Genomic DNA, 24,702 nt, shown 5'->3' with positions numbered 1-24,702 from the left:
GGGGCCATATTGCAGAAACAGTACTCAGGTGTGTGTGTGTGTGTGTTTACATGTGTGTGTGTGTGTGAGTCAAAGACAGGTCCCGGTGTGTTTCTTCACCTGCGGAAAGAGTTCTGGGACAGCGATCTGGGCGGCTGAGCGTCAGGGACATCCTGTGTAGACGAGGGTTCAATGCCCGGCGTCTGTTCCTGTGAAGAGATGAAGGAGGGAGGAAGGAGGGGAGGAGAGGATGCACGGGGAAAGTGACAGAACGAGAGAGAGACAAAAAGGAGGATGAGATGTTTTCAAGCAGCTGTAACCGTCACACAGACAGACACTGGATGGCTGCCAGACCCCCTGCTGGCCAACAGTCCCCCCCTCCTCCCCTTCTTCCTGTCCCCTGCACTCCTTCCTCACAGCTAATTACTTCAGCTAAAAAACATCAGTGTAATTAATCCCTTAATACTTCAGCCCGGTCCATAACACCATCTGCCACAGGACATCTCTGAGTGCTGCTCTCAGTCTGTGTCCTGTTCTGCCCGGGTCTCTGAAATCTGGATTTGTTTTATGACACGAACAAACACTGAGAGTTAAAACACGCCGCACACGAGCCGCAACGTTATTTACCAGAACAACTCAAATAGTGGCCTGGGCCTGTCTTTCCCTCTCTCTCCTCTCTCTGCCTGTCTCTCACTTTAACTCTTCCTGTCCCATTAAAGTTACTAACCATAGACCTTTCTGGAGTCCCTGAGCTCCCTTGTCTCGTAGGTTCCTCTGGATCTCTGCTGCTGTGGACGTGGTCCAGACTCCAGCTGCTACAACTACTACTATCCGTCTCCCCACTATCATCTCTCTCTCTCTCTTCATCTCCCTCTATCCCTCTCTCCAACACGGTCTCAGCAGATGTGTGTCTAACATGAGTCTGGTCCTGCTGGAGGTTTCTGCCTGTTAAAGGAAGTTTGTCCTTGCCACTGTAACTTGCTAAATGCTGCAAAGTGCTCTGCTCATGGTGGATTAAGATGAGATCAGACTGAGTCCTGTCTGGAAGATGGGACTGGATCTGATCCGGTCTTGATGTTGGGTACGGTCTAGACCTGCTCTGTTTGGAAAGGCTTACATATCAAATATAACAATGCAGGATTCCTTTTAAAGGTGCGTCTCTTACACAGAGTTTTACAGTAAATCATGTCCAAATTCCTAAGTATGTATAAAGGTAATAACAGTAGTAAAGCAGTGGTTAAACAAATAGAGCTTAAGACTCTTTAATAAAAGTGATGATTCAGGGGGAAGTCTTGAACTGCAAATGAAAGGCTCTAAAGTTATCCTCAAGGTTTTGGGAGGCTTCTCTGGCCTCAACTGGACGGTACAGCTGAAGAGAGAGAGGTGATGTGGGGTGAAGACGAGGACTGTGACCTCTGTACATGATGCTTATCCTCTGAGCCAAAATGGCCCCTTGTGGCTCCAAACTTCTGGGATACTTAAGCTTCTTAGAAGTTGTCTAAAATGCTGGAACTTGATGATATCTAAGGAATAGTATGTGCAAAAAAGGACACAAGTGTAATCTAGCTTCACCTCTGACCTCTCATATGAGTGGAGTAACTTTTGTTCTCCTTAGTTGGACTGTTTTCTCTCCCCTCTCCTCCCCTCCCGGCTCTCCTCGTGTGACCTCCCCCACATTACCACCCTCTGCAGATTGTTGTCTTCACGCTGGGAAACTAACACGGATTTGGCCTTGATCAAATTAAAGCTCCCCTCCATCCAATAGTGTCTCATTAAAGCCGTCTCCCTGAGTTTTCAGCTCTCCGTTCCTCTCATTATTCCCCTCTTTTCTCCGTCCCGTCCCGTCCCCTTTCCTGTCGAAGACTGGAGCTCTGTTTCCCCGCCGGAGACCGCAGGTCAGAAGTGAGCACAACAGTAACCTGAGAGTGTGAAGACACCGATCTGTCTTTGGCCTCTTTCCTCCGTACTCACCGAGGGAGCGGGTACGGCGTCCACCACGTCTCTCCTGGTTTCAGGTTTATGAGGGGAGTCGCTGTCGAGGTTCAGCTTCTCCACCGAGATCTCTCTGCACACAAACACGAGGAAAGACAACAAATCAGACTTCCTGTTTCTTTACTGAAACTGGAACTTTACCCTGTGACGGAAAGGAAGAGAAACAAACTCTTCTATGAGAAATAAAGTTTAACGAATGAAAACTAAGCAGAGCTTTAACGCTGCGGGGACACAGGATTCAGTTTCACAGTTACGTCTCAGGTTTTAGGTCGCACAGATTTAATCACAAAAACAATGCAAACCTGAAACAAACACGCCTTCTAATGTAAACTGATTATATGATGCAAAAATGCAACAACAGCAATAAAAAAGGACAGAAAATTAATCAAATGTAAGAAATCGTCTGCAAACTGTGAGAGGAGAAGATAGATGAAGTACATTTCCATCATGTTTTATACTCTTTCCATTCTTTACCTTAGATAACACCTAACATAAACCACCCTAGTGCTAAATGGACCAGTCAATGGGACAGACTTATGATTTTAATTCACAGTACTCTCAGAGTGCTAACTCACCCTGTGTGTGAGTGTGAAGCTGAGAAGCTCTGAGTATAAGCAGGGGCGTTGCCTCCACTGGGGATGGCGTTCCTCAGCAGGCGGACCCAGGTGGCGATGTCGACGTTCATCTGACGAGCTCGCAGGAAGGCTTTACCTGAAACACGTGAACACACAGAGGAACAAAGATGGATGAAAATTCAACATCACTGAGGCCATGACATCATGAAGAAGATCCTTTCATGCTAACTTAGGCATGAACATATATTTTTACATGAAACAGAGGGGAGGTGTGCTCTCCCTACGTTGGCTTTAAATGTTTGCACATGAAACAGAGGGGAGGTGTGCTCTCCCTACCTTGGCTTTAAATGTTTGCACATGAAACAGAGGGGAGGTGTGCTCTTCCTTCGTTGGCTTTAAATGTTTGCACATGAAACAGAGGGGAGGTGTGCTCTTCCTTCGTTGGCTTTAAATGTTTGCACATGAAACAGAGGGGAGGTGTGCTCTCCCTACGTTGGCTTTAAATGTATGTACATGAAACAGAGGGGAGGTGTGCTCTCCCTACGTTGGCTTTAAATGTTTGTACATGAAACAGAGGGGAGGTGTGCTCTCCCTTCCTTGGCTTTAAATGTATGTACATGAAACAGAGGGGAGGTGTGCTCTTCCTTTGTTGGCTTTAAATGTTTGCACATGAAACAGAGGGGAGGTGTGCTCTCCCTACGTTGGATTTAAATGTTTGCACATGAAACAGAGGGGAGGTGTGCTCTCCCTACGTTGGATTTAAATGTTTGTACATGAAACAGAGGGGAGGTGTGCTCTTCCTTCGTTGGATTTAAATGTTTGCACATGAAACAGAGGGGAGGTGTGCTCTCCCTACGTTGGCTTTAAATGTATGTACATGAAACAGAGGGGAGGTGTGCTCTTCCTTCGTTGGCTTTAAATGTTTGCACATGAAACAGAGGGGAGGTGTGCTCTTCCTTCGTTGGATTTAAATGTTTGCACATGAAACAGAGGGGAGGTGTGCTCTCCCTACGTTGGCTTTAAATGTATGTACATGAAACAGAGGGGAGGTGTGCTCTCCCTTCTTTGGCTTTAAATGTTTGCACATGAAACAGAGGGGAGGTGTGCTCTCCCTACCTTGGCTTTAAATGTTTGTACATGAAGCAGAGGGGAGGTGTGCTCTCCCTTCCTTGGCTTTAAATGTTTGCACATAAAACAGAGGGGAGGTGTGCTCTCCCTACCTTGGCTTTAAATGTTTGTACATGAAACAGAGGGGAGGTGTGCTCTCCCTACGTTGGATTTAAATGTTTGTACATGAAACAGAGGGGAGGTGTGCTCTCCCTATGTTGGATTTAAATGTTTGTACATGAAACAGAGGGGAGGTGTGCTCTCCCTACGTTGGATTTAAATGTTTGTACATGAAACAGAGGGGAGGTGTGCTCTTCCTTCGTTGGATTTAAATGTTTGTACATGAAGCAGAGGGGAGGTGTGCTCTCCCTTCCTTGGCTTTAAATGTTTGTACATGAAGCAGAGGGGAGGTGTGCTCTTCCTTCCTTGGCTTTAAATGTTTGTACATGAAACAGAGGGGAGGTGTGCTCTTCCTTTGTTGGATTTAAATGTTTGTACATGAAGCAGAGGGGAGGTGTGCTCTCCCTACGTTGGATTTAAATGTTTGTACATGAAGCAGAGGGGAGGTGTGCTCTCCCTTCCTTGGCTTTAAATGTTTGTACATGGAACAGAGGGAAGGTGTGCTCTCCCTACGTTGGCTTTAAATGTATGTACATGAAACAGAGGGGAGGTGTGCTCTTCCTTCGTTGGATTTAAATGTTTGCACATGAAACAGAGGGGAGGTGTGCTCTCCCTACCTTGGCTTTAAATGTATGTACATGAAACAGAGGGGAGGTGTGCTCTCCCTACGTTGGCTTTAAATGTATGTACATGAAACAGAGGGGAGGTGTGCTCTCCCTACGTTGGCCACAGTGTTTTCTCCACAGTGTTAACAGGCAGAAGTGAGCTAAATTCCTTTCTGCCAACTGAGTTTATATAAGGTGTGTGATCAGGGTTATCCCTGGTTACACTTTTGCTGTTAAGGATCATTCACTGCTGTCATGTTTGGACCAATCAGAATGCAGTATTTAACCCAGCCTTGTAATAAACTCTCTCCTCTCTGTGATGATAAAGAAATGATCCTGAAAGAGCTGCAGGGTTGTTAAAGGAGCGTTTTCAGATCAGAGTCCTTCTTTATTTCTGTTTCTCTCTCTCAGCATGGTTCTGTTCTCTGAACGTATCTAAGCCGTGTTTCTGAGGTGGAAAAAGATGCTTTCATCACCTCGTAAATGTGGGACAGATGGAGGAAAGCCTCCTGTAGCTTTAATGACGTGAGACGGCTGAGCTGGGCTGCATGACCGGGGTTTGTTTTTCCAGTAAATGTTTATAAACCCAGTTCCAGAAAAATACCAGCAGCAATTTATAATCTATCTGCAGCAGCACCTCTCATCCCTTTTGGCTTATAGCGCCTTCAAACACAGCGTGCACATACACAGAGTGAGTCAAACTTTCTGTTTGAGGCAATAAGGACTCAGAATCCTCCAGAAAACAAACATTAGAGAGGGGAAATGAACGAGGATAGATTCCAAAAACAGGATTCTACCAGGAATAAGGCGAGGGACAAATAACTGCTTCTGGAAGACTTTCCTTTTCCACAAATATAAACTGTGACTGATCATTTACTGACAGCTCTGTGTGGAAGCAGACTGAAGGTGTTTCAGAATTTTCATACTTAAACTGAAACATGTTTATCTTCCATTTGAGCTAAAGTTCTCCTCATTTCTTTTATTTTTCGGGTATTTATCTGACTTTGTTATTAATTTTATTGTAATGATTTTTATTTATTTTTCTGATATTTTTCTGATTTTATTGAAACAATTTTAGTATTTTTTCTGGTACTTATCCAATTTTATATTATTGATTTTAATATAATGATTTTATTCTCTTTTTATTTCTATGGTCTTTTGTCAGATTTTATTTTATTGATTTTATTGTAATAATTCTATTTTATTTTTTTATGATATTTATCAAAATTAGATTTTCTAATATTTTTTGATTTTATTGTAACAATTGTTATTTCATTTTTTCTGATATTTCTCTAATCTTCTTTTATTGATTTTATTATAATAATTTGTATTATATTTTTATTGTATTTATCTTATTTTATTTTACAGATTGTATTTGTATTTTATGGTCTAAATCAGACTTTATTTTATTGATTTTTTTTGCAGTTTTATTTCATTTCTTCAGGTATTTATTTTATTAATATTATTTTATTTTCCTTATATATCTTGATTTTATTTTATTGATTTATTATAATATTTTTAATCATATTTTCCTGGTATTTATCTTATTTTATTTTATGGATTGTATTTTCATTTTGAAGTATTTCTCATCACTTCCCTGTATCTTGTTTTCTCTTTGTATCATTTCACCTAATGCTGTTATTTTCTGTCTCTGTTCTTCAGTGAAGCTCTTCAGACTCTTGAATGTCTGAAAGGTGTTTTATAAATAAAGGTGAGTTGAGAACGTACCGTGACGTTTGGAGAAGACTTTCTTCTGCCTCTGAAGTCGTCGTCCTCTCTCGATCACGGGGTTAAAGAAGGTCACCTAAAACCAAAACAACACATTAGAAACACATCATCTGCATATACAGACTGCCTAAGGTTGGAACAGGCTCCACTGTGTGTGTTATATATCATGTGTGTTATCTGTACCTCGGCCAGCAGCAGACCCTGGGGCTCCAGTTCCAGCTTGACTCTGTGTCTCTGGTTGTCCAGGAACTCTTCCAGCTTCAGGTACTTCAGCGCACACAGGGAGCGGTAATCTCTCCAGTACACCGCGATTTCCATCTCTCTGGACTGATCACACAAACGACACCAGAGATGTAACAAACACCAAAATAACATCAGGCTGTAAGAGACGGAGTGTGTGCTGCGTCTTACTCTCTCCAGCTCCACAGTGAAGGTCTGGTCCCAGGCCTGCTCCCCGACTGTTTTCCAAAGTGTCTGACCCACTACTGTGTTCTCCAGCTTCAGCACTGAGCTCACCTCCGCTGCACAAACACACAAACACACACACAAATACACACACAGTTTGCTTCTGCAAGGAGAAAAGTCTGGCCATGCAAACTCACAGCTTGAGTCCTTTATTGATTTAATGTGTCAGAATAATAATGATCACAGAGGAGAGACGTGTCTGTGGGGTGGGTTCAGGTCTTTGTGAATTCATTGCACAAAGGGTTACTTCAAGGGAAGGGATATGAAGACCTTTTAAGAACTAACTTACTGGAGAGCTCATCGTTCTTGCCGGGGATCTTGAGGCTCATGCTGCTGGTGCTGCGGCTGTAGAGGCCGCTCAGTTTAAAGGAGGAACGTCCGTCTCCAGGAGTGAACGAGGGAAGAACCACCGGGGTTCCTCTGCTCCGCCCGGGAACCACCTCCAGCAGCCCCATACAGCCGAGGAGACGCACCTGAAGAGTACCTGGAGGAAAGAATCTCATCATTAAATTAAAATCAACTTCAGGTGCAGCGAAACTTTGAGTCTACAGACGTTTTTTGCCCGTTGGACCCAGGGTCTAAATTAGTTCAGGGGTAGATAATCTCCCCCCTAAAAAGCCCCTGCTAGGGGGGTAGTACTTTTCAGAGGTCCCGGGACTTTAGGTGGGGCGGGGCCTTTACACAGCTGTTGAAACACAGAGGGAGTTCCTGGGAATGCAAACTAGTTTAGTTTTTATTAAGATTTCAAAATCTCCTCATCAGATATTTAATGATGGTCTAAAGACGTTTATGAGGGATGCATCCGGCTGAGAGTCTCCAGTTAACAGGGTCGCCGTTTAAACCAAAACACCGTCCGATCTCTGCGATCACGGCTTTTTGAGTTCAAAAGGATTTTAAAGCCGTGTTGAAACGTCTTTGCTACTCGCGCTTATCTCCTCTCACGTGTTGATTCATTCTTTGCTTTTCCATGTTTATAACCGCAGGCGCAGGTTTTTCTGCTTTTGGAGCAAAATTTCAAATTTGAGGAAAATTATTTTTTTCGACAGGCTCAACTTTTTTGTCAAATTTTTTTTTGGTCAACATTTTTTTTGTCAAATTTGTTTTTGTCAAAAAAATTTTGTCAAAATTTTTTTTGTCAAATTTTTTTTGTCAACATTTTTTTTTTCCAAAACTTTTTTTTTTTTCAATTTTTTTTTGTATTTTTCAAAAAAAATAATTTCAAATTTTTCTTTGGAAAATTTTTTTTAAGTAAAATTTTTTTTTGTCAAATTTTTTTTTATGTCAATTTTTTGTCAACGTTTATGAGGGATGCATCCGGCTGAGAGTCTCCAGTTAACAGGGTCGCTGTTTAAACCAAAACACCGGCCGATCTCTGCGATCACGGCTTTTTGAGTTCAAAAGGATTTTAAAGCCGTGTTGAAACGTCTTTGCTACTCGCGCTTATCTCCTCTCACGTGTTGATTCAGTGAATCCATCTGTGATGAAATATAGCACCATCTAAAACAGACCAGCTGAGTCTCTTCATGCTAACAGGCTAACTGTTGTGTTGCTCAGAATGATACCTGCCTGTCCGTCTGCTTCTATGGGGTCATCTGTGATGAATGGCATTCCTCTTGTGTTACTGCCCTCTACTGGTCTGGTGGTGTAGTGCATTTACTTTTTGTCCTCCATACGTCACTGGCCTGATTTACACAATCTACCCGGGACTTCAGCCCACGGTCCAAACGCAGACAACAATGGGGGACCAGGAACCTTTTAGTTCAGGGGGAAGTAGTTCTGGGGGCTAAAAGACCCCGGGACTCTTGGTTGAAATGCACCTTACCTGTGAGTGGTGAGGGTTTGCTCAGGGTGCTGTACTGATTGTGAACATAGGGGGTGCTGTGGCGGGAGCTGAAGGCAGAGGAGGAGGCCAGCACCAGCTCCTCCTTGATGAGGCAGGCCTTGGGGTGATCCTCGGGAAGCTCCACCAGCCTCTGCTCCAGAGAACACCTGAGCAGGTCGAGGCGCTGAGACGACTCGCTCAGACCGCACTGAGCCTGCAGATATAAAAAAACAAGGTGTTTTAAATAATGTCACGATTTAGAGGAGGTCAATGTGGAACAAAAACAGCAAAACATGGAGGAAAATATAGCTTTTAATAACAGATCTGACCAAGAATGATTCAGGAGTAACGCCTTTCTCATGAATCTGGGTCAAGACAAAAGCAGGTTGGCACAAAATCTGGAATCATGGGAACACAGAAAGCTTGATTCGGTTCGAAGGGCGACAAAATCTTTAAGCTCCCTTATGAACACATAAATCCTCTTTGGGACCTTCTGGAGCAACCTTTGTTGTTTTTCTGTTTTCAGTCAGGTGAGGTCGGTTGTAAGCGTCTATAATAATAATAATATCTGACACAACACTCATCATGACTGAAGTAACTCCTCTCTCACACCTCAGCGATGGCCTTCTTGTCCTGGACCTTTCCTGCGCCCAGCAGTCGCAGCATGTTCTTGGCCCCCTCGGCCATGGCGTGCTCCACACGGTAGTGATGCCACAGCTCCTCCACGCGCAGCTCCACCCCGCAATCGTCCGGCTTACCTGAGAGAAAGTTCCATGTTTAGACGAACACGTGAAAACAGACAAGCGAGATCTATTGACGACTGGAGGTAGAAGTAAGAGAGGAAGAAAGGAGGACGTTCGGACGTGGACGAGATGTTGTCTTATCTTGAATTACGACCTGATTACATTATGTAGTCTGAGGTCCAAGCTAACATCATGCTACCTGAGAATTTAAGCTGTCCTTCTTGATACTACAATTTTAGCTTTCAGCCACTTTCAAGCTTATAGTGTCAGGAGGAATGCTAATGTTTGGTTAGCTAATGTGATATCAACTTTGTTGCTTTAACTTGAAATACAGCCCAGATTTCAACGTAGAAACATTACTTTACCTCACCTTACCTAGCTTACATAATGTTAGCTAGCTTAATGTTAGCTCCTTAATTGAATTACGGGCCTTTTGTTCCAAGTTAACATTTTGTTAGTTGGGAGTTATTTTCCATTACATTGTGTAAAACCTTAAAATGTTAATATTATCTTAGATTTTAACTAGCTCGCTAACGTTATGTTAGCTAGCATAGTGTTAGCTTCTTAATGGAATTGCTAGTTCCAAGTTAACATTAAGCTAGATAGGAATTTCATCATTTTCCATTGCATTGTGAAAAACTTAAAAACTATCAAATTAGCTTTAACTATTTCTTAGCTAATGTTTTTACTACCTTGCAAGTGGATAGATGCTAACCGTAGCTAAAAGTAGCTGATGCAATATCCATTATAGTGTCTTATCTTGAAATATGACCAGATTTCCCTATTTTACAAAAAATTAGTTTACATGTTGTTAGCTAACATTACTTTTGCCCACTGTGTTATAATGTGCTAAACCAGGGGTTCCCAAAGTGTGGGTCTGGACCCCCTGGGGGGTCGCAAGACACAAATGGGGGGTCTTGAGACGTCTTCCAGAATGTTTTTTAAATAAAAATAGTAAATTTTACTCATTATAGTAAAAAAAATAGACAGAAATGGTAGCTAAACTTGTAAATATAAAGTGTAATGAGTTTTCTGCCTTTCTTTGTTCCCAGATGACTCCTAAGTTTAGAGTTAGTGAACAGGTAATGATCTAAAGCATCAGTAGCAGCAGGTTCATTCATAACACACAGGAAACACAGACACATGCTCATATAGGGAGGGTCACTTTCTGCAGACCAGCTACATGAAGACACATTAAACCACTTAGAGGGACAGGGGGGGTCAGCAAGTCTTTGGGATCTATATCTGGGCTGAAAAGTTTGGGGACCCCTGTTCTAAACTACCAAATAATTATGTTAACTTTCAGCTCATTTCAAGCTAACAGTAATGTAAGGTACCAAGGGCACGGAGGTTAAGCTGTTCTAGATTATCAGATGTGTTGGTTTATCTTAAAGTTTGTCCTGATCTGTTCATATTTTTCCTTTCTCTGTCTTTGAAGTTGTTTATTTGTCAAGATGTGGTGACATTATATTGCTAACAAGCTAACCAACATGTAAACAACAACAACCTGTAATACAGTAGAATGACTGGATGTGAGCTTCCCACCCTGAGCATGACGGCAGAGGGAAACTGTCCTCCCTGAAACAGTCTGCTGCACGTCCTCTACGTGATCTCTGCCGCTCTGAGCCTTTCCTTTCTTTCATCTCGGACTCCTTCCTCCCCTCGGCTCACTCTGTCGTCATCTCTGACTCAGACCTTTCAGTCTCACTCCCTTCCTGGCTCCCTGCATCTGTCCTGCCTCCTCTCTAACCTCTGTTAAATGAGCCGTGGCTTTTAGTTGTTGGGCAACATCAAGGGGATGGAGGAACATCAATACAGCTCTAACCTGCGCCAGTGAGAGGTCTGTAATGGACAGTGTGTGTGTGTGTGTGTGTGTGTGTGTGTGTGTGTGTGTATGGTTGCCTGGAAGACTGTACCCTGTGAAGTTCTGAAGCAAGAATTGATCCATTACAACCCGGCTCATAAAATATTCAGTGTTTATAAGCTGAAAGATCGACAGGTGGGATGAAGAGAGGAATGGAGAGATGAGAGTGAGGATATAAACGGAGGTATGATAGGTACCTTGGTTGTCCTCAGATTGCTCAGTGGCCTGCATGGCCTTTCGAATCTGCATGCGGATGATGTCGATCTTGGTCTTGCTGTCCTGCAGCATCTGCTGAGCCGACTGGAGGAGCTTCTTGTCCTGTGGAGAGAAGTTAGAAAGCAAAGGATGAGAGAACGTGCCGGATGATGATGATGAAGGGAGCGCAGGGAACGAGAGAGAGGAGGTGAGTACCTTGGTTCCTCCGTTGGCGTAGATAGGAATCATGTTCTCCGCTCCCTGTTTCACCTTCAGCTCGATGTTCAGCTGCCGCTCCAGAGCTGCGATGCGTTGCTGGGTGGCTGAAGTCCGGTTAACTGACCCTGGAGACCTGGGAGAGTCTGAGAGGAAGAAGATGAGAGGTGAGGTGACTGATGGAGGAGTTAGTGAAGTAATGTTTACCGCTCTCTCTTAAATCACACGCTACATGTCACCCCTGACTCTCTCTTTGTTGGCAGTGAAGTGTCTCATGGTGGAACTCAGTTGTTGGTTCAAAGTAATCCCATGTGAGCACACTGTGAGGCAGGTATGACATTTTAAAATGTGAGTTTCTTTAACCACTGATATTTAATATTTCATCAGCCTTATGGACTTTCTTTATACAGCAGCTCTAGTTGTGAGTCTCCCCTTCACACTGCATTCACACACTGATGGCAGAAGCTGCTTTTTAAAGTTCCCATCAGTTTTAACGAATCCCATTCACAAGCATCCAGCAGGGGGCGACTTTAGGGTTCAGTGTTTTGCACTTGGACACTTCAGCACTATCCCTTTCATACTAACGTGGCCCTGGTGCTGGTGATAGTTGGTTCAACTTGACCTCTTTTCCACCAACATGAACCCGGTTGTATTTCCAGGCTGGTCCTCGCTCTGGTTCAGAGCTGGTTGAACTCGTGAACCAACACGGCGCCCTCTCGAGCCCGTGGAAGAGGCACGCCATGACGCCAACTTTCCCTCACAACAACAACGATGGAGGACAACAGCAGCTCGTCTCCTCGACCGACCGCTGCTTTGTCTTTGAATCCATTAGTCTCTTTGATTTGTTCTCTGCAGGACGATGGAGGAAACACGTTTGGTTTGTGTTTCTGATCACGGCAACCCCGCCCCTCACCCCCTGCCTCTCGCCCCTCGCCCCTGATGGAAGCGGTTCACGGTTCTAGACCAGCAAAGAGTTGGAGCCGCTCTGGATCCGGTTTTCACGGCCGGGACCCGGTTCACTCGCAGTCGAAACACGAAAAACTGGTTCTCAATCGTGCGCCGGCTCCGAACCTGCCTCGGTCAAAAAAAGGGGTACAACTGAGCTCCAGCCGCTCTGCTGAAATTCCTCTCCTGGTCCAGTTTAAAACCCAGTCGATGTCAATGATCTTAAATGTAATAAAATTTACTCCAGAAGTTTCCCAAAGCTGGTAGAGCCCTCTGACTTTGGAGCTAGAGCGCCACCAGCAGGTCACACGCTGACATCTCTCTGAAGGTAAATTGTAATAATTTGGGATGTCTCCTGTCTCCTCTTTTCTTCCTGAGCTGAACTTTGTGTTCTGTGCTAATATGTCACGTTATAATGCTAACAATAACATAGAAACAGTGGGTGATGGAAACTTATTTACATGCTAGTTATTAGCATGTTAGCATAGCAACTGTAAGCATGTAGATACATTCAGAGTAAGACTGGAGGTGAAAGTGTCCTGTGGTCTGAATCTAAACCCTCTCCTGGACTCTGTACCTTTGTTATCATCGGGTCCTTTGACCACGATGTGTGCGTCCAGCTCCTGCAGCTGAGTGTGAAGATACTCCAGCTTCCTCTTCGAGCTCCGGATCTGCGAGTCCACCTGCTGGGCATTCTTCTTGTCGGTGGTGGCCTTGCGCAGGTTCTCGGCTCCCTCCTTGATCTTTAACTCTTTACGGATCTCCCTGCGGATCCTCTCCCGCTCCTCGTCCAGGCGCAGCTGCACGCTGGAGTCCGAGAAGTCCGAGTTCTGGTCCAGACCGAGCTGCTGAAGCACCGACAGCCCGCCTGGATCGCTCTGGAGGAGAAGAACAAGAGGAGGACATGGTTCAAGAGATGTAAACGTTTGTCGCTCTGTCGCCTTTTCTCTGTAAGAACGATCACTCACTGTGAATCTATACTGAGGAGAAGGTAAACACAGGTGTTTTTGGACTCTGTGCTGACATCAAGCTGCTGCAAAATCACCAAAAGAAGGCAGTGAAATAAAATCACATCCTGTTAAAGAAGACGGCACAGAGGAAGAAAGTGGTGTCAGACAGAGCGGACGGATGTTTGCAGACGTATAGCAGAGGGAGTGATATTTAGTCCTCTGAGTGTGAGGAGTGAAGGGGGTTTTTATTCTGAGTTGAAAGTGAAAGTGAGTCAAAAGGTGACCCCTCCAGCTGAGAGCTGCAGAGCTGACGTTACCACACAGAGCTGCTGACGGCCGCCCTGCACGGCTCTGACCGAGCGGGATAAAAGGAGGTGAAAACAGAATCTCTGAGTGAAACCTGGCGAGCAGAGGCTGCGCTTAGAGTGCTCCCATCAGCTCTCTTACTGATCAACACTAACCAGCTTACAGAGGATTAGATCAGCATTAATACGGACTCAGATCAATCTGCCTCTTCTGGACGGGTTAAAGGTACAGACGACGCTCAAAAGAGCGAGCGTGATGATGGAGCAGATGTGTAAACACAATCAGTGTTTGAGACGTCCACTCCAACACACCACCAGGATCTGCTGCTTATAAATATCATCGCCTCCACTGTTCAGACACTTGTTGTGATTTCTACCCGACTAAAGGCTGGTTTATACTTCTGCGTCTCCCCTACGCAGCAGGGGCTGACTCGGACATGAGCACCACATACTTGTGCGTTGATGTGTCCGTGTCGCGCAGCAGTTCTCCCTGAAATGCTTGAGGGCAGTGTGGTCTCTCTGATAGTTGGTCTCCTGCTTCCGGCCCCGCTACGATCTCTGTTTCCTTTTCCTCAGAGATTCAGAGTTCTGTTAATCTACAGCTGATACATGTTGCTGTTTATCATACAGACATGATGACATGAAGAACAGAGAGGAGGAGATCAAATACACGGACGATGTGCGGCCGATTAGTGGGGATCTCAGAGTGCTGTAAATGCAGGAAATACAATGCCGCCGAGCCGACCAATCACAGGGCTTGTGGTCCGCGTCGATTCGACACGTAGTTACATTTTGGAGGAGATGCACGTCAGCTACGTGCGTGGGCCTCTGCGTCGATACGAGAGCTACGCGGAGCCCCAGCGTAGGCTACAACGTCGCTTCGATGCAGAAGTATAAATCAGCCTTAAGAGCAGACTGCGGTCACTAACGCTCTCTGGACATTAACAGAGATGACCTTTCAAACCCTGAGGCTGCATTCAAGCTGTGTGTGAGTTAAGATGACTGTATTTATTCTGAAACATAATCAACGTGAAACATCCTCTATCTCAGTGTTCTTCAACCTCTTTTAAGCCAAGGCACGTTTCATACATTAAAAATAACCCCTGAGTCACACCAACGACCAAAAGTGTTCCAAAGTGACACCTTTAGTCTCTCAATATATGAATCTATTTATCTGAGAGAGGAACTTTGGCTGCTTCTTTAACTGTGTCAGGGCGAAGCATCTCATTACAATAGCTTCTGCAGGTAGTGTTAATGTCTCTGTCACAGTGTGTGGCTTTTTTGATTTGGCTATGAGTTCAGCTCCTCAGTAGCTAGCTGTGAGAGCTCTCACAGACACTCGTGTTTCTCATAAAAGTCGCCTTTTTAACCGCCCAGATCACGCTCTTCATCCGGGTTAGAATGTTGTCCAGGGACCAGTTTGGAGTTTTCATTTTTCCTTTTTGAATATTTATCCATCGCTGCTGTACGCCTACGTCTTGTCACATACACCTCTCACACGCAGCATTAGTTCTACTGTCTTAAATTAACACAGTCATTAGTGTGCTTTATTGCCACCCAGTGGGGGGGAGCGCAGGTCAGTATATGGACAAGTATTTAATTACTCTGCCAGTCACCACACTGCAGACACAGACACACTACATGGCAAATTATTTGCAGTATATGAATAATACTTTTTGAATAATTAGGTGAAACTTGATAATGTCCCACAGCACACCTGATGATCTGTCACAGCACAGTGGTTGAAAATCACTTCTCTACTTGAAACATCATCTATGAGAAACACTGTCTACCTCAAACATCGTCTGCATGAAACATCGTCTACATCTTAAAGGAGACATATCATGCCAAATTGACTTTTTAATGGTTCTCTCCCTGAAATCTGTGTCCCTGTCTACAAACCCCCTGAAAAGTCAAAGACTCCATTCTGCCCCTGTTCTGATTTCTCCACCTTTCTGTAAATGTGTGCTGAAACCAGCCGTTTCAGTTTTCAGTGTTTTTCATACGTCACAACGCCATCCGGTCTGTAACAGGAAGTCAGAGCTCGGAGCTTGTTCAGCCCATAGACTGTATAAAATACAACTCAACCCCTCCTCCGTTTTTCATTCCCTGCACACATGTGTGCTAACAAGGAGCTTAGGAGGGAGGCATGCTAGTTGTAGGCTGTCTTAATAAACACAAAGGTCGCTTTGACTCCCCACGTCTGCAGATTTGAAGATCTAGTGGATGATTTTTAGTTTTCATGGAAAAGTGCTAGCGCTAGTTAGCATAGCCACATAGCTACATGTTGGTAGCTGTGTACCAAGACACACGTCGACATGCTGACAAATAAAACAACAAGAAACACTAAATCTGTGACCAATGGTTCAGAAAGGTCCTGCTGCAGGCGCCTCTCCGTCAGGATCAGATTCTGGATCAGATTCAGAGGGTTGAAGTAACGCGGGTCTGTGAGCAGCCGTGTATATTCAGCCAACATGTAAACATTAGATCAACGTGCTGGACAGCAGAGGCCACACCCACTTCATGAGGGGGCGTGGTCGGAGAGAAAACAGACTGTTCTGAGGAGGGCTGAAGAAGAGGGGTTTACAGGCAGACCAAAATCTGATTTCAAAGTGTTTTTTTGAGCATAAACTTTAAAGACATGTTTTGGGGACCTCTTAGACCAATATATGTTGATGAAAAAAGCGTGATATGTCACCTTTAACATCGTCAAGAACTGAGCATCATGTTCCCAGTGATCTGCTCAGTCTCATGGTCCATGAGTTCAGCACTGATGATATATTTTGCAGCTCTCTGCATTTTACTCTTGTTTTGCATCCGATTGCTGAGATGAGCTGTTAGCATCTCCACTCTCTACTGCAAAGAAGTCTGATTTCTACTCAAAATATCTCAGTATCATAAGCTGTCTTTAACAAGTAAACTTTACTTACTGCACAGGCAGATTTTTAGTACTCATCACATTCATTTCAGGATTTATTTTAGCTTCTAATATCTTAAAAAAAAGGTGTGATATCTGGACTTGGCAGGTGAATGTGGTTTATAAGCAGAAAGATGTTTAAGCTAAAATTAGACAACTTCACTCTGTTAGATTTCATCAGATCAGTTTGTTTCGTGCCTTCCAGAGTCAGTCAGCTGCTTCGTGCATGGAAACAGATCCTGCACATCACTCACACAGACGCAAGTTTATTACACGAGTCCTAAAACTGCACGAAGTCATGCTAAAGAGCTGCAGTATTTTATTGTTAATTAACCTTAGGTATCAGTTCTTGCAGCACACTGAACATCACAGAGGACGGGCCTGCACGAGGAGAAGAACCCGCGATGTGTGGTGACTTTTTTAAATGCAATAACGACACAAAGTGCAGTAAGCACACAAATATTAAAGAGGGCATATTAGCAATAAATCCCAGCTCTGGATCTCTGTAAGGTCTGAACAACATTACACATTAAAGTCTGCAGGAATTGAACACCTCTCTGATAATCTGAGCTTTAAAGGAGGAATGTACAGTATGTTTCAGAGAGATTGGATTGTACAGTCGTTCAGTTTATTGTGTTCATTCCTGTGAACCAAACATATTCTCAGTAAACCCATCAACAAGGGGCTTAAAAAACTGTCATACACTCGTTTAATATTGTGACATTTGATCCCATCAGACCCCACACACACACACACACACACACACACACACACACACACACACACACACTCACACGCTGTCCCCTCCCCTCTGCAGAGTATAATGACGGGGCGTTCAGGGCCTTTCACTGCACTGTGCAGCCAGGCTTCCAGCTTAGCAGATCTGATTACAACATCTTAGCTCTCTGTGTCCATCCAGCTACATGCAGGCTGGGACTTCAGCTCTGCTCTCATTAAAGCCATAATCCATCTGCAACACAATACAGGGCAACAGTCAGGCAACCGGACCTCACGCCACGCTCCAGCTGCTCATTCAATGACATTTAACGTCGCTGCAGGAGTCTGAAACGCCGACATTTAGCTCCTGTGAGGAACTTTAACAGGTCTGTGTCGTCAGTGTTGACTTTGGCGCCCCCTGTGGACAAACCTGCACCTCTTATATCTTTGATGATTTCATCCTGTACATGTGTAAGCACTGTTTTATATGTATATACAGAAAAACTTTGAGTCCAAATTTGGAGTTTGAACCAAAAGTTGTTTGACGTCCAATCAGAAAGTGTCGGGGGCGGGACTTCAGGTGAGATAGCTGCAGCGTTTACAGCCATTAAAACCTGCTTTACAGATATAATTGATCCTGCCGCTGATGTTCTGATCGGCTTTTCAGGTCATAAAAAGACACCAGAACTAATTTCAGTCGGTTTCACGGCCGGCTAAAAACTCCTCACTGGAGCTTTAAATAATGAAGCAGCCAAGGAACACAGAGTGATGTCTGAAGATGATGAGAAGTTAATGACCTTCTGACAAACTGCAGGTAACTTTTATTTTGATGGTATTTAAATGCAGATAACATGAGTGCTTCATTTACACACACAACCTTGTTTAAGTCATTTAAATATGATGATTGAATTTTAAAAAGGATTGAAAACATGATTATAATCCAAAGGTGTTAAAAACAACACCATTTATGGGCATTTTTCTGTCTTTATTAAAGGGGACATCTAAAGAGAGACAGGAAATCGATCGCTCCATGGAGGACTGCAGCTTGATCAGCCAAGACGAGGACTGGCCTCCTTTTTTCATTAAGTCTTGTAAAGGGGGGGGGGTTGTCTTATATTCAGGCCATTATACAGTCAAAGTCTAGCTGCTAGAATAACAGTGTCAGAGCATCTCCATCACACATGCATGATACGTGCATAGAACCTCCTTGATGTGGCCGGAGGAGCCTCAGAGTGTGAGCAGCAGCTGAAGCCACAGCTATTAAAAGCACAAGAGAAGGCACCAAACACAGGTATCAGTCATCACTGGAGTCATTACAACAATGAAACACTGGAAGTTATCAGCCTCCTAAAACTTACAGGCACTGAGGCCTCTTCAGTCCATATTCGTCCCTCCCCCTGAAGTGTCTCTGTTTTGAGCTCTGCTGCTAAAGTTAGTCAGTAAGTTGTCCTCATGTCTGATACTGGAGCAGGATTATCAAACAAACAAACATGATCTGATTAAGTGTTATATTAGAAGGAGAAACTCTACAACCAGGGCTTAGCTAGCCAACAGAGCTAACTGTCTATGAACTGGATTAAATGTTAAAGCCTGTGTATGAATGCTTCACAGCTCTTTGAGAACTAAAGATCTAAACTGTGCAGATATTTACGTTATTCAGATATATTTATTGGGACATCAGAGCTCACGTCATGACAGGTAATGTTAAACCGATACGTCTGCTCACCTTTTGTTAGCTAGCTAATTGTCCCAAAATGTAGCCGTTGTTACCATAGAGTGTATAAATATGGACGTAGTATCCGTGACGTCACCCATCTGTTTCTGAAGCGCTGTTTTGAGGCCAATCGGCGGCGGCCATATTGATGCTGTGGAGTGAGTGTGACGAAAAGAGGCGGGGCTTTGAGCCTCCTCGCCAACAGCTACAGTGTTCCCGCCTGTCAATCAAGTCAGCTGTGCCTCTCATTGGAAGACTCTTACTCTCAATATCTTTGAAATCGCTGCGTTTTAACCCCCCCCCCCCCTCACAGTGAGAGCACATCAAGAAATGATCTATCCAGACTCCACTCATCTTTTGAACCAGACTGTAAACATGTTTATTTCTGCTGTGAAGATCGTCTCTTTGAATGGGTGTGTATGTGGGTTCCTGTACTTCCAGAGCCAGCCTCTAGTGGACACTCGATGAACTGCAGTTTTTAACACTTCCACATTAGAATCTATTTATATTCTTAGACCAGGGGTTGCCGCTTGGAGACATCTTTACCACAGTGGGCGATGGCGCTCATGGGAAATGCACTACTGATTTCCTCCAGAGGGGGCGCCAGATTCAACACAACATGAAAACTCCTTACTGTGCCTTTAAGGGTTTCAGTTAAATTCTCATGTGAGGATATCGAAACTAAAAGCCCCTGAAACATCAATAATTATGAGAAATGTAAAAATCATAAACTGAATGGAACGCTGAGAGAAGAGCTGAAAATGTGAAGCAACAGAGCTGTATGAATAAGAACTGCAGGCTGTGATTTTTAGTCCAGATCTCAGGATGTTCAAGAGCATCTGGTTGGTACCCCGCTCTGGGTTTAATCTAAATATGAAGGTATAACTGTATCTGAGTGTCTCTAGTACACATGCTGATCTACAACATGTATTGTTCTTAAAGTTGCAGGCCTGAGAGGCGGCTCACTTCATGTCAGAAGAGAAAGCAGAGGCAGAAACGCACCATGAACGACAGGAAGGGAGAGTTTGTGTTGTGACGCACTCCTCTTCTTCAACACAATACGCCTGAGTCCCAGGTGATCTACGACAAAGACCCTCGCACAGAGCTCCAAATCACAACAAGCACTGAGAACACACCGTCACCGTCAGATACAAGATGTTGTTACAGGAAGTGAATGAGGAAGCCGACTGGAAAGACAAGGGCCGAAGACGTGGATGGTTAGAAAGATGACGGCCATGTTTGGGGCCTGCTGCGTGTGCTCGAGTCTTACCCAGCAGTCTGTGTCACTGTGCTCAGTGTGCCCCGGGGAATCCACCTGATGGTCCCCAGGTAGGTTCTCCACTACGTCCTCACTGGCCATGTTCAGCCTCCCTGTGGCCTCGGCCCTACCAACCCTGTCTCCACACACACACACACTCACACACTCACACACACACTTTGCACTGACTACAGCGCCGATCAAGGCTATTCCTGCCTCCTCCGTTTAAAATCCAGGATGTCCTTCCCGCCAGGAATCCAAAGCCGGTCCGAGAGTGGAGCGAGCGAGCGAGGCAGAGGGGAGGAAGAGAGAACGGCACAGACCAGAGCCGCACCTCGCTGCTTCCTGTTCTGCTCTCGGCCTGATAGAGACTGAGGCGTCACGCACTTTGTACACACACACACACACACACACACACAAACACATTTGGGAGGTTTTGCAAGAGAGAGAGAGAGAGAGAGAGAGAGAGTGCACAGCCGCTTTGCTTCCTGCTGCTGGTTCTGCAAAGCTGAAGGACGGCTGTAGTGATTTTGATTCTCTGTAAAGACTTTAGTGTGTGAAAGTATGAACCTGTAGAAATCTATTACTGACCGACAGGTGAGTTAAGAAAGGATAAAACACTTAAAACTTAAAATTCAGTTTCTGAGCCGTTCATCACAACAGGATGAAGGATGTTAGTTAGCTAGCAGGCTGAAGTTTCCTGCAGCTCAGCGCTCAGCCTCCAGCACCGCCGGGACACGATGACATAAAAACATTTAGGAATGATTCTTTCTCAGTTTTCAAAGTCATGTAAGAGTGTTTTTACTGCATGTTTTATTTATATGGAGTATATTTATTAACTGGTGATTTAAAGTCAGAGGCAGCTCAGCTCAGAGCCTCAAACACCCTCAGCACAAGAACCCAGAGAATCTGCTTCATCAGGGTTTCTTGCTTTGAGTCATCATGTCGAGGAAGGAAAGTTCTGAGGCAAGAGATTGCTTCATAAAAGTAACATTTGTGATGTTTTTCTTTGACCTTTTTTACTTCCTCACAGTTAGGTTGCCCCATTTACGTTTTGGAAGATAACCATGCTTTTATTTTGAAAGGACCTAAAGAGTTCATCCACTTTGTAAAGGTACAGAGTGAATTAAAACAGATAACAGTAAAAATGTTGTTGTGACGTTGTCTGATACGTCTCTCTCTCTCTCTCTTTCTTTTTAACCCACAGGTTAATCGATGGTGGAAGTCAGTCTTTAACAATTAAAAAAGAAAGATGTCAGGATGGTTGGCAGGTCGTCCAGGTGTTGACCATGTGACGGAAACACTAGCGGTGCATCCTCACCTGCACAATCTTTACAGGGTGCTGTCGCCATGTCCATACCTGGGTTAGGTCAGGATTTTTAAAGATGAATATATACCAGGGATAGGCAATGATTTTCAAATATTAATAATACTGCTCATATATTGTGTCTAAGCTGCAGTGCATTCACTCAAAACACGTCAGAGCTGCCATGACGCTCTAAAGCTCTACTACCAGGATGTAAACAAACACAGGTGACAGATGTGGTCTCATAGCACGGCGTGGTTCGTCAGTATGTTGATCTAGTAAATGGAGGTAAAGTTGTATGTCGGCTGTGTCTGGTTAAACTGACATATAATATAACCACTCCAACAGAGACATGAGGAACCAGCACAGGCATGAGGGCGCTGACCTGTGTGTACAGATCTTCAGCCGTCACAGGAGGGACTGACCCATCCCTCAAAGTGCTTCATAAGAGCTGCATCAAAGGTCTGCTCCATCCCTGCACTGAGCTCTGTCCTGCAGACACACCAGGCCTTATAAAGACATGCTGCACATACAGGAAGCTGCACACACGTTCGCCTGATCGCTGCTGAATGGATTTCTTTTTTTTGGAAGCACAAATTCAGAAATCACACACACACACACACACAAGCAGCAACAGCAGCACAGACTCATCACGCCTCCTCCTCCCGCTGCTGTGTTACTTCCTGTCAGTGACAGACACGCGGGGGTCGTGGGTTTATCTGACTCAGGCGCTCTGCAGTGCGAGGTCACTGACCCTCTGAGCCCTTGCGGTGCTGCAGATGGCCTTTTCTGGCTCCATATCTCTATCTCCTGTACCACACACGTACACAGAGAGGGCGAGGAACAAACACACACACACACACACACACACACACACACACACACACACACACCAAACACAAAGAGTGGCAGTCAAAAAAGCACCATCTACTTCTTCTTCTTCTCCCATTCTGATTTAGGGAAGTAAAAACACCAACATGAAGTTTAGTCAGTCAATGCAAACACAGGCAGCTGCTCTCAGCATCATTTCAACACACACACAAACACACACACACACACACACACACACACACACACACACACACAGACGCTCTGTCACATATCTGCAAGCAGGTAGTCAAATATTTCCTCACCGAGCAGCTGGGACTCCGAGCGCCTCCTCTGGGGTGTAGACAGGTGGCTGCAGAAAGAGCAGCCCCCATGCGTCCATGCTGTCTCACCTTTACAAATACAGCTGCGGCGTCATCGGCTGCTCCGGTGTAATGAAGCAAACTGCAAACTAACTTCACCTATGGTCCTGAAGACGGCTGACGCACCAAACCGCCTCGCTCATAGTGACTATAAAAGAGATACAGAGACTAAAACCGAGCTGACCACAGCCATCAGGAACTACGATGGTATCAGTTTATATATGCAGCTCTTAAAGGGCCAGTGTCACCACGTTCACCTGGGACACCTTCACTCTTTCTGTCCACCTCTGACGTTTGTGAGGAAAGATGGATACCTTTATTTTTGAAGTTTCTTCCACCTTGCTTCATGCATACTTCTCCAGAAGTTCAGCCTGAGCTCTGGACTTCTGCTTGCTGCACATCCTGACTCTGTTTTTGTTGTTGCATGTGTGAAAGAGTGCAGAATCTAAGTTAACAAAGAGAAAGAGATGTGATTGTACTCACGGCACGACCAAAAATATCCCGTAGTGGTCATTATCGTTCCAAATGCCAGCCTGTTTTTCTGAAGGATTAAAATGATTTTGGGCCGGGTCAGATCAGGACTTAATACATGAGGTTCCAGCTCTGTTAAATAAGAGCAACACTGCGTTGTGACACTTTAAATACACCTGAGATATTTCTATTGTTGTGCACATTTGCATCTATTTTGTAACTTATTTTGAGAGGTGTTTCTGAAACTGTGGATATTGTTTTATCTGCTAAATGCGACATTGCCAGTTCTGTGATGTTAAAGTCCAAATCAGAGAGATTTTAGAGGCTTTTATTTTGAAAAAAGAAATTAAGATGTAAGGGCTTGTGTCCACTGGCAGCGTTTTTTGTGCTTGCAGCATCCACAACCTCGAGTTCAGAGCACTTCTCCACAGCAGAAGCTGTCTGCTGAACTTCCACTTCAATCAATCTTTATTTATGAAGCGCCAAATCCCAACTGATGTCATCTCAGAGCAGGTCTAGACCGGACTCTATGTTCTATAATTAACAAAGACCCAACATCAAGACCGGATCAGATCCAGTCCCATCTTCCAGACATGACAGGACCATGAGCAGAGCACTTTGCAGCATTTAGCAAGTTACAGTGGCAAGGACAAACTTCCTTTAACAGGCAGAAACCTCCAGCAGGACCAGACTCATGTTAGACACACAAAACCCAGCTGACACTAAGGGGGGGTTTTTGGGCTTTGAGAGCCATAACTGTATTGGTTTAGTCTAGAAAACTTGAGCTGCCAGTGGAACGATGCTGTTAGTGGACACAGGCCCTTACAGTGAAACAACTTAAAGCTGTAGGCAATAAAACCAAAACAATGAGCTTAAAGACACTAAAAGATCTGAAACAATGAAAGGGTTAAAGTGATAAAATAATTATCATATTCAAGTCAAATTAATAAAACTTTTAAAAAGTCCAGAGTCCCAAAGTATGAATAAATAAATAAATAAATAAAATATTATTAATACAAAATAAAAAGTTAAATTAATAAATCAAATAATTAAAAAAATAATAATTAGAATAATACAAATACATGCAATAAATTTAAGAAAAATAACTAAATAAAATAATAATAACAATGTATTGTATATCACTTATCAGTCCAAAACTAGATGAAGCCACAGGTTCCTATTTAAATCAGATTAAAGCTCCTGTGAGGAACTTGCTGTGTGTCTTGATTTTGGCGCCCCCTCTGGACGAAGACTTAAACTCTGCCATCTTTGATTATTCTTTCCTGTACATGTGAGGTCTCATCCTGCTTTGAAATGTATCACTCACTGAATATTTCTGCAGTCTTATATGCATGAAGGTCATAAAGAAGCTTCCCTGTTTGTTTCTGTTTCATAACAGTCAAAAAAAACTCCTGATTGGAGCTTTAATCTAAACCAAAGACTGGAACAGTGTTTGGGCTTTTTATTGTCTAAACCAGAGATGGATAAATGAAGATTGGTTTGAAGATCTGTCCATCT

General features: G+C 44.1%; 1 protein-coding gene across 5 annotated transcripts in view; it reads right to left on the bottom strand.

The window, feature by feature from the left end:
- LOC117832711 (serine/threonine-protein kinase N1-like) overlaps positions 1-24,702 on the bottom strand; it is a 51,097-nt gene that overhangs the window by 7,669 nt on the left and 18,726 nt on the right. For 4 of the 5 annotated variants that reach the window (XM_034711951.1, XM_034711949.1, XM_034711950.1 and 1 more), the window contains exons 4-15: positions 12,934-13,234; positions 11,412-11,557; positions 11,198-11,318; positions 9,006-9,151; positions 8,394-8,607; positions 6,861-7,055; positions 6,518-6,627; positions 6,290-6,433; positions 6,107-6,182; positions 2,547-2,682; positions 1,951-2,044; positions 100-188 (exon numbers count right to left, since the gene is read on the bottom strand). In XM_034711951.1, coding sequence (XP_034567842.1) covers positions 100-188; positions 1,951-2,044; positions 2,547-2,682; positions 6,107-6,182; positions 6,290-6,433; positions 6,518-6,627; positions 6,861-7,055; positions 8,394-8,607; positions 9,006-9,151; positions 11,198-11,318; positions 11,412-11,557; positions 12,934-13,234 — 1,772 coding nt within the window. Of the gene's footprint in view, positions 1-99; positions 189-1,950; positions 2,045-2,546; positions 2,683-6,106; positions 6,183-6,289; positions 6,434-6,517; positions 6,628-6,860; positions 7,056-8,393; positions 8,608-9,005; positions 9,152-11,197; positions 11,319-11,411; positions 11,558-12,933; positions 13,235-20,229; positions 20,592-24,702 lie in introns of those variants that run through there. The other variant, XM_034711948.1, reaches the window with a different exon arrangement.

Source organism: Notolabrus celidotus, chromosome 20 (assembly GCF_009762535.1).
Source record: "Notolabrus celidotus isolate fNotCel1 chromosome 20, fNotCel1.pri, whole genome shotgun sequence".
In the NCBI taxonomy this organism is placed as follows: domain Eukaryota; kingdom Metazoa; phylum Chordata; class Actinopteri; order Labriformes; family Labridae; genus Notolabrus; species Notolabrus celidotus.
This window is presented reverse-complemented; position numbering and strand designations above follow the sequence as displayed.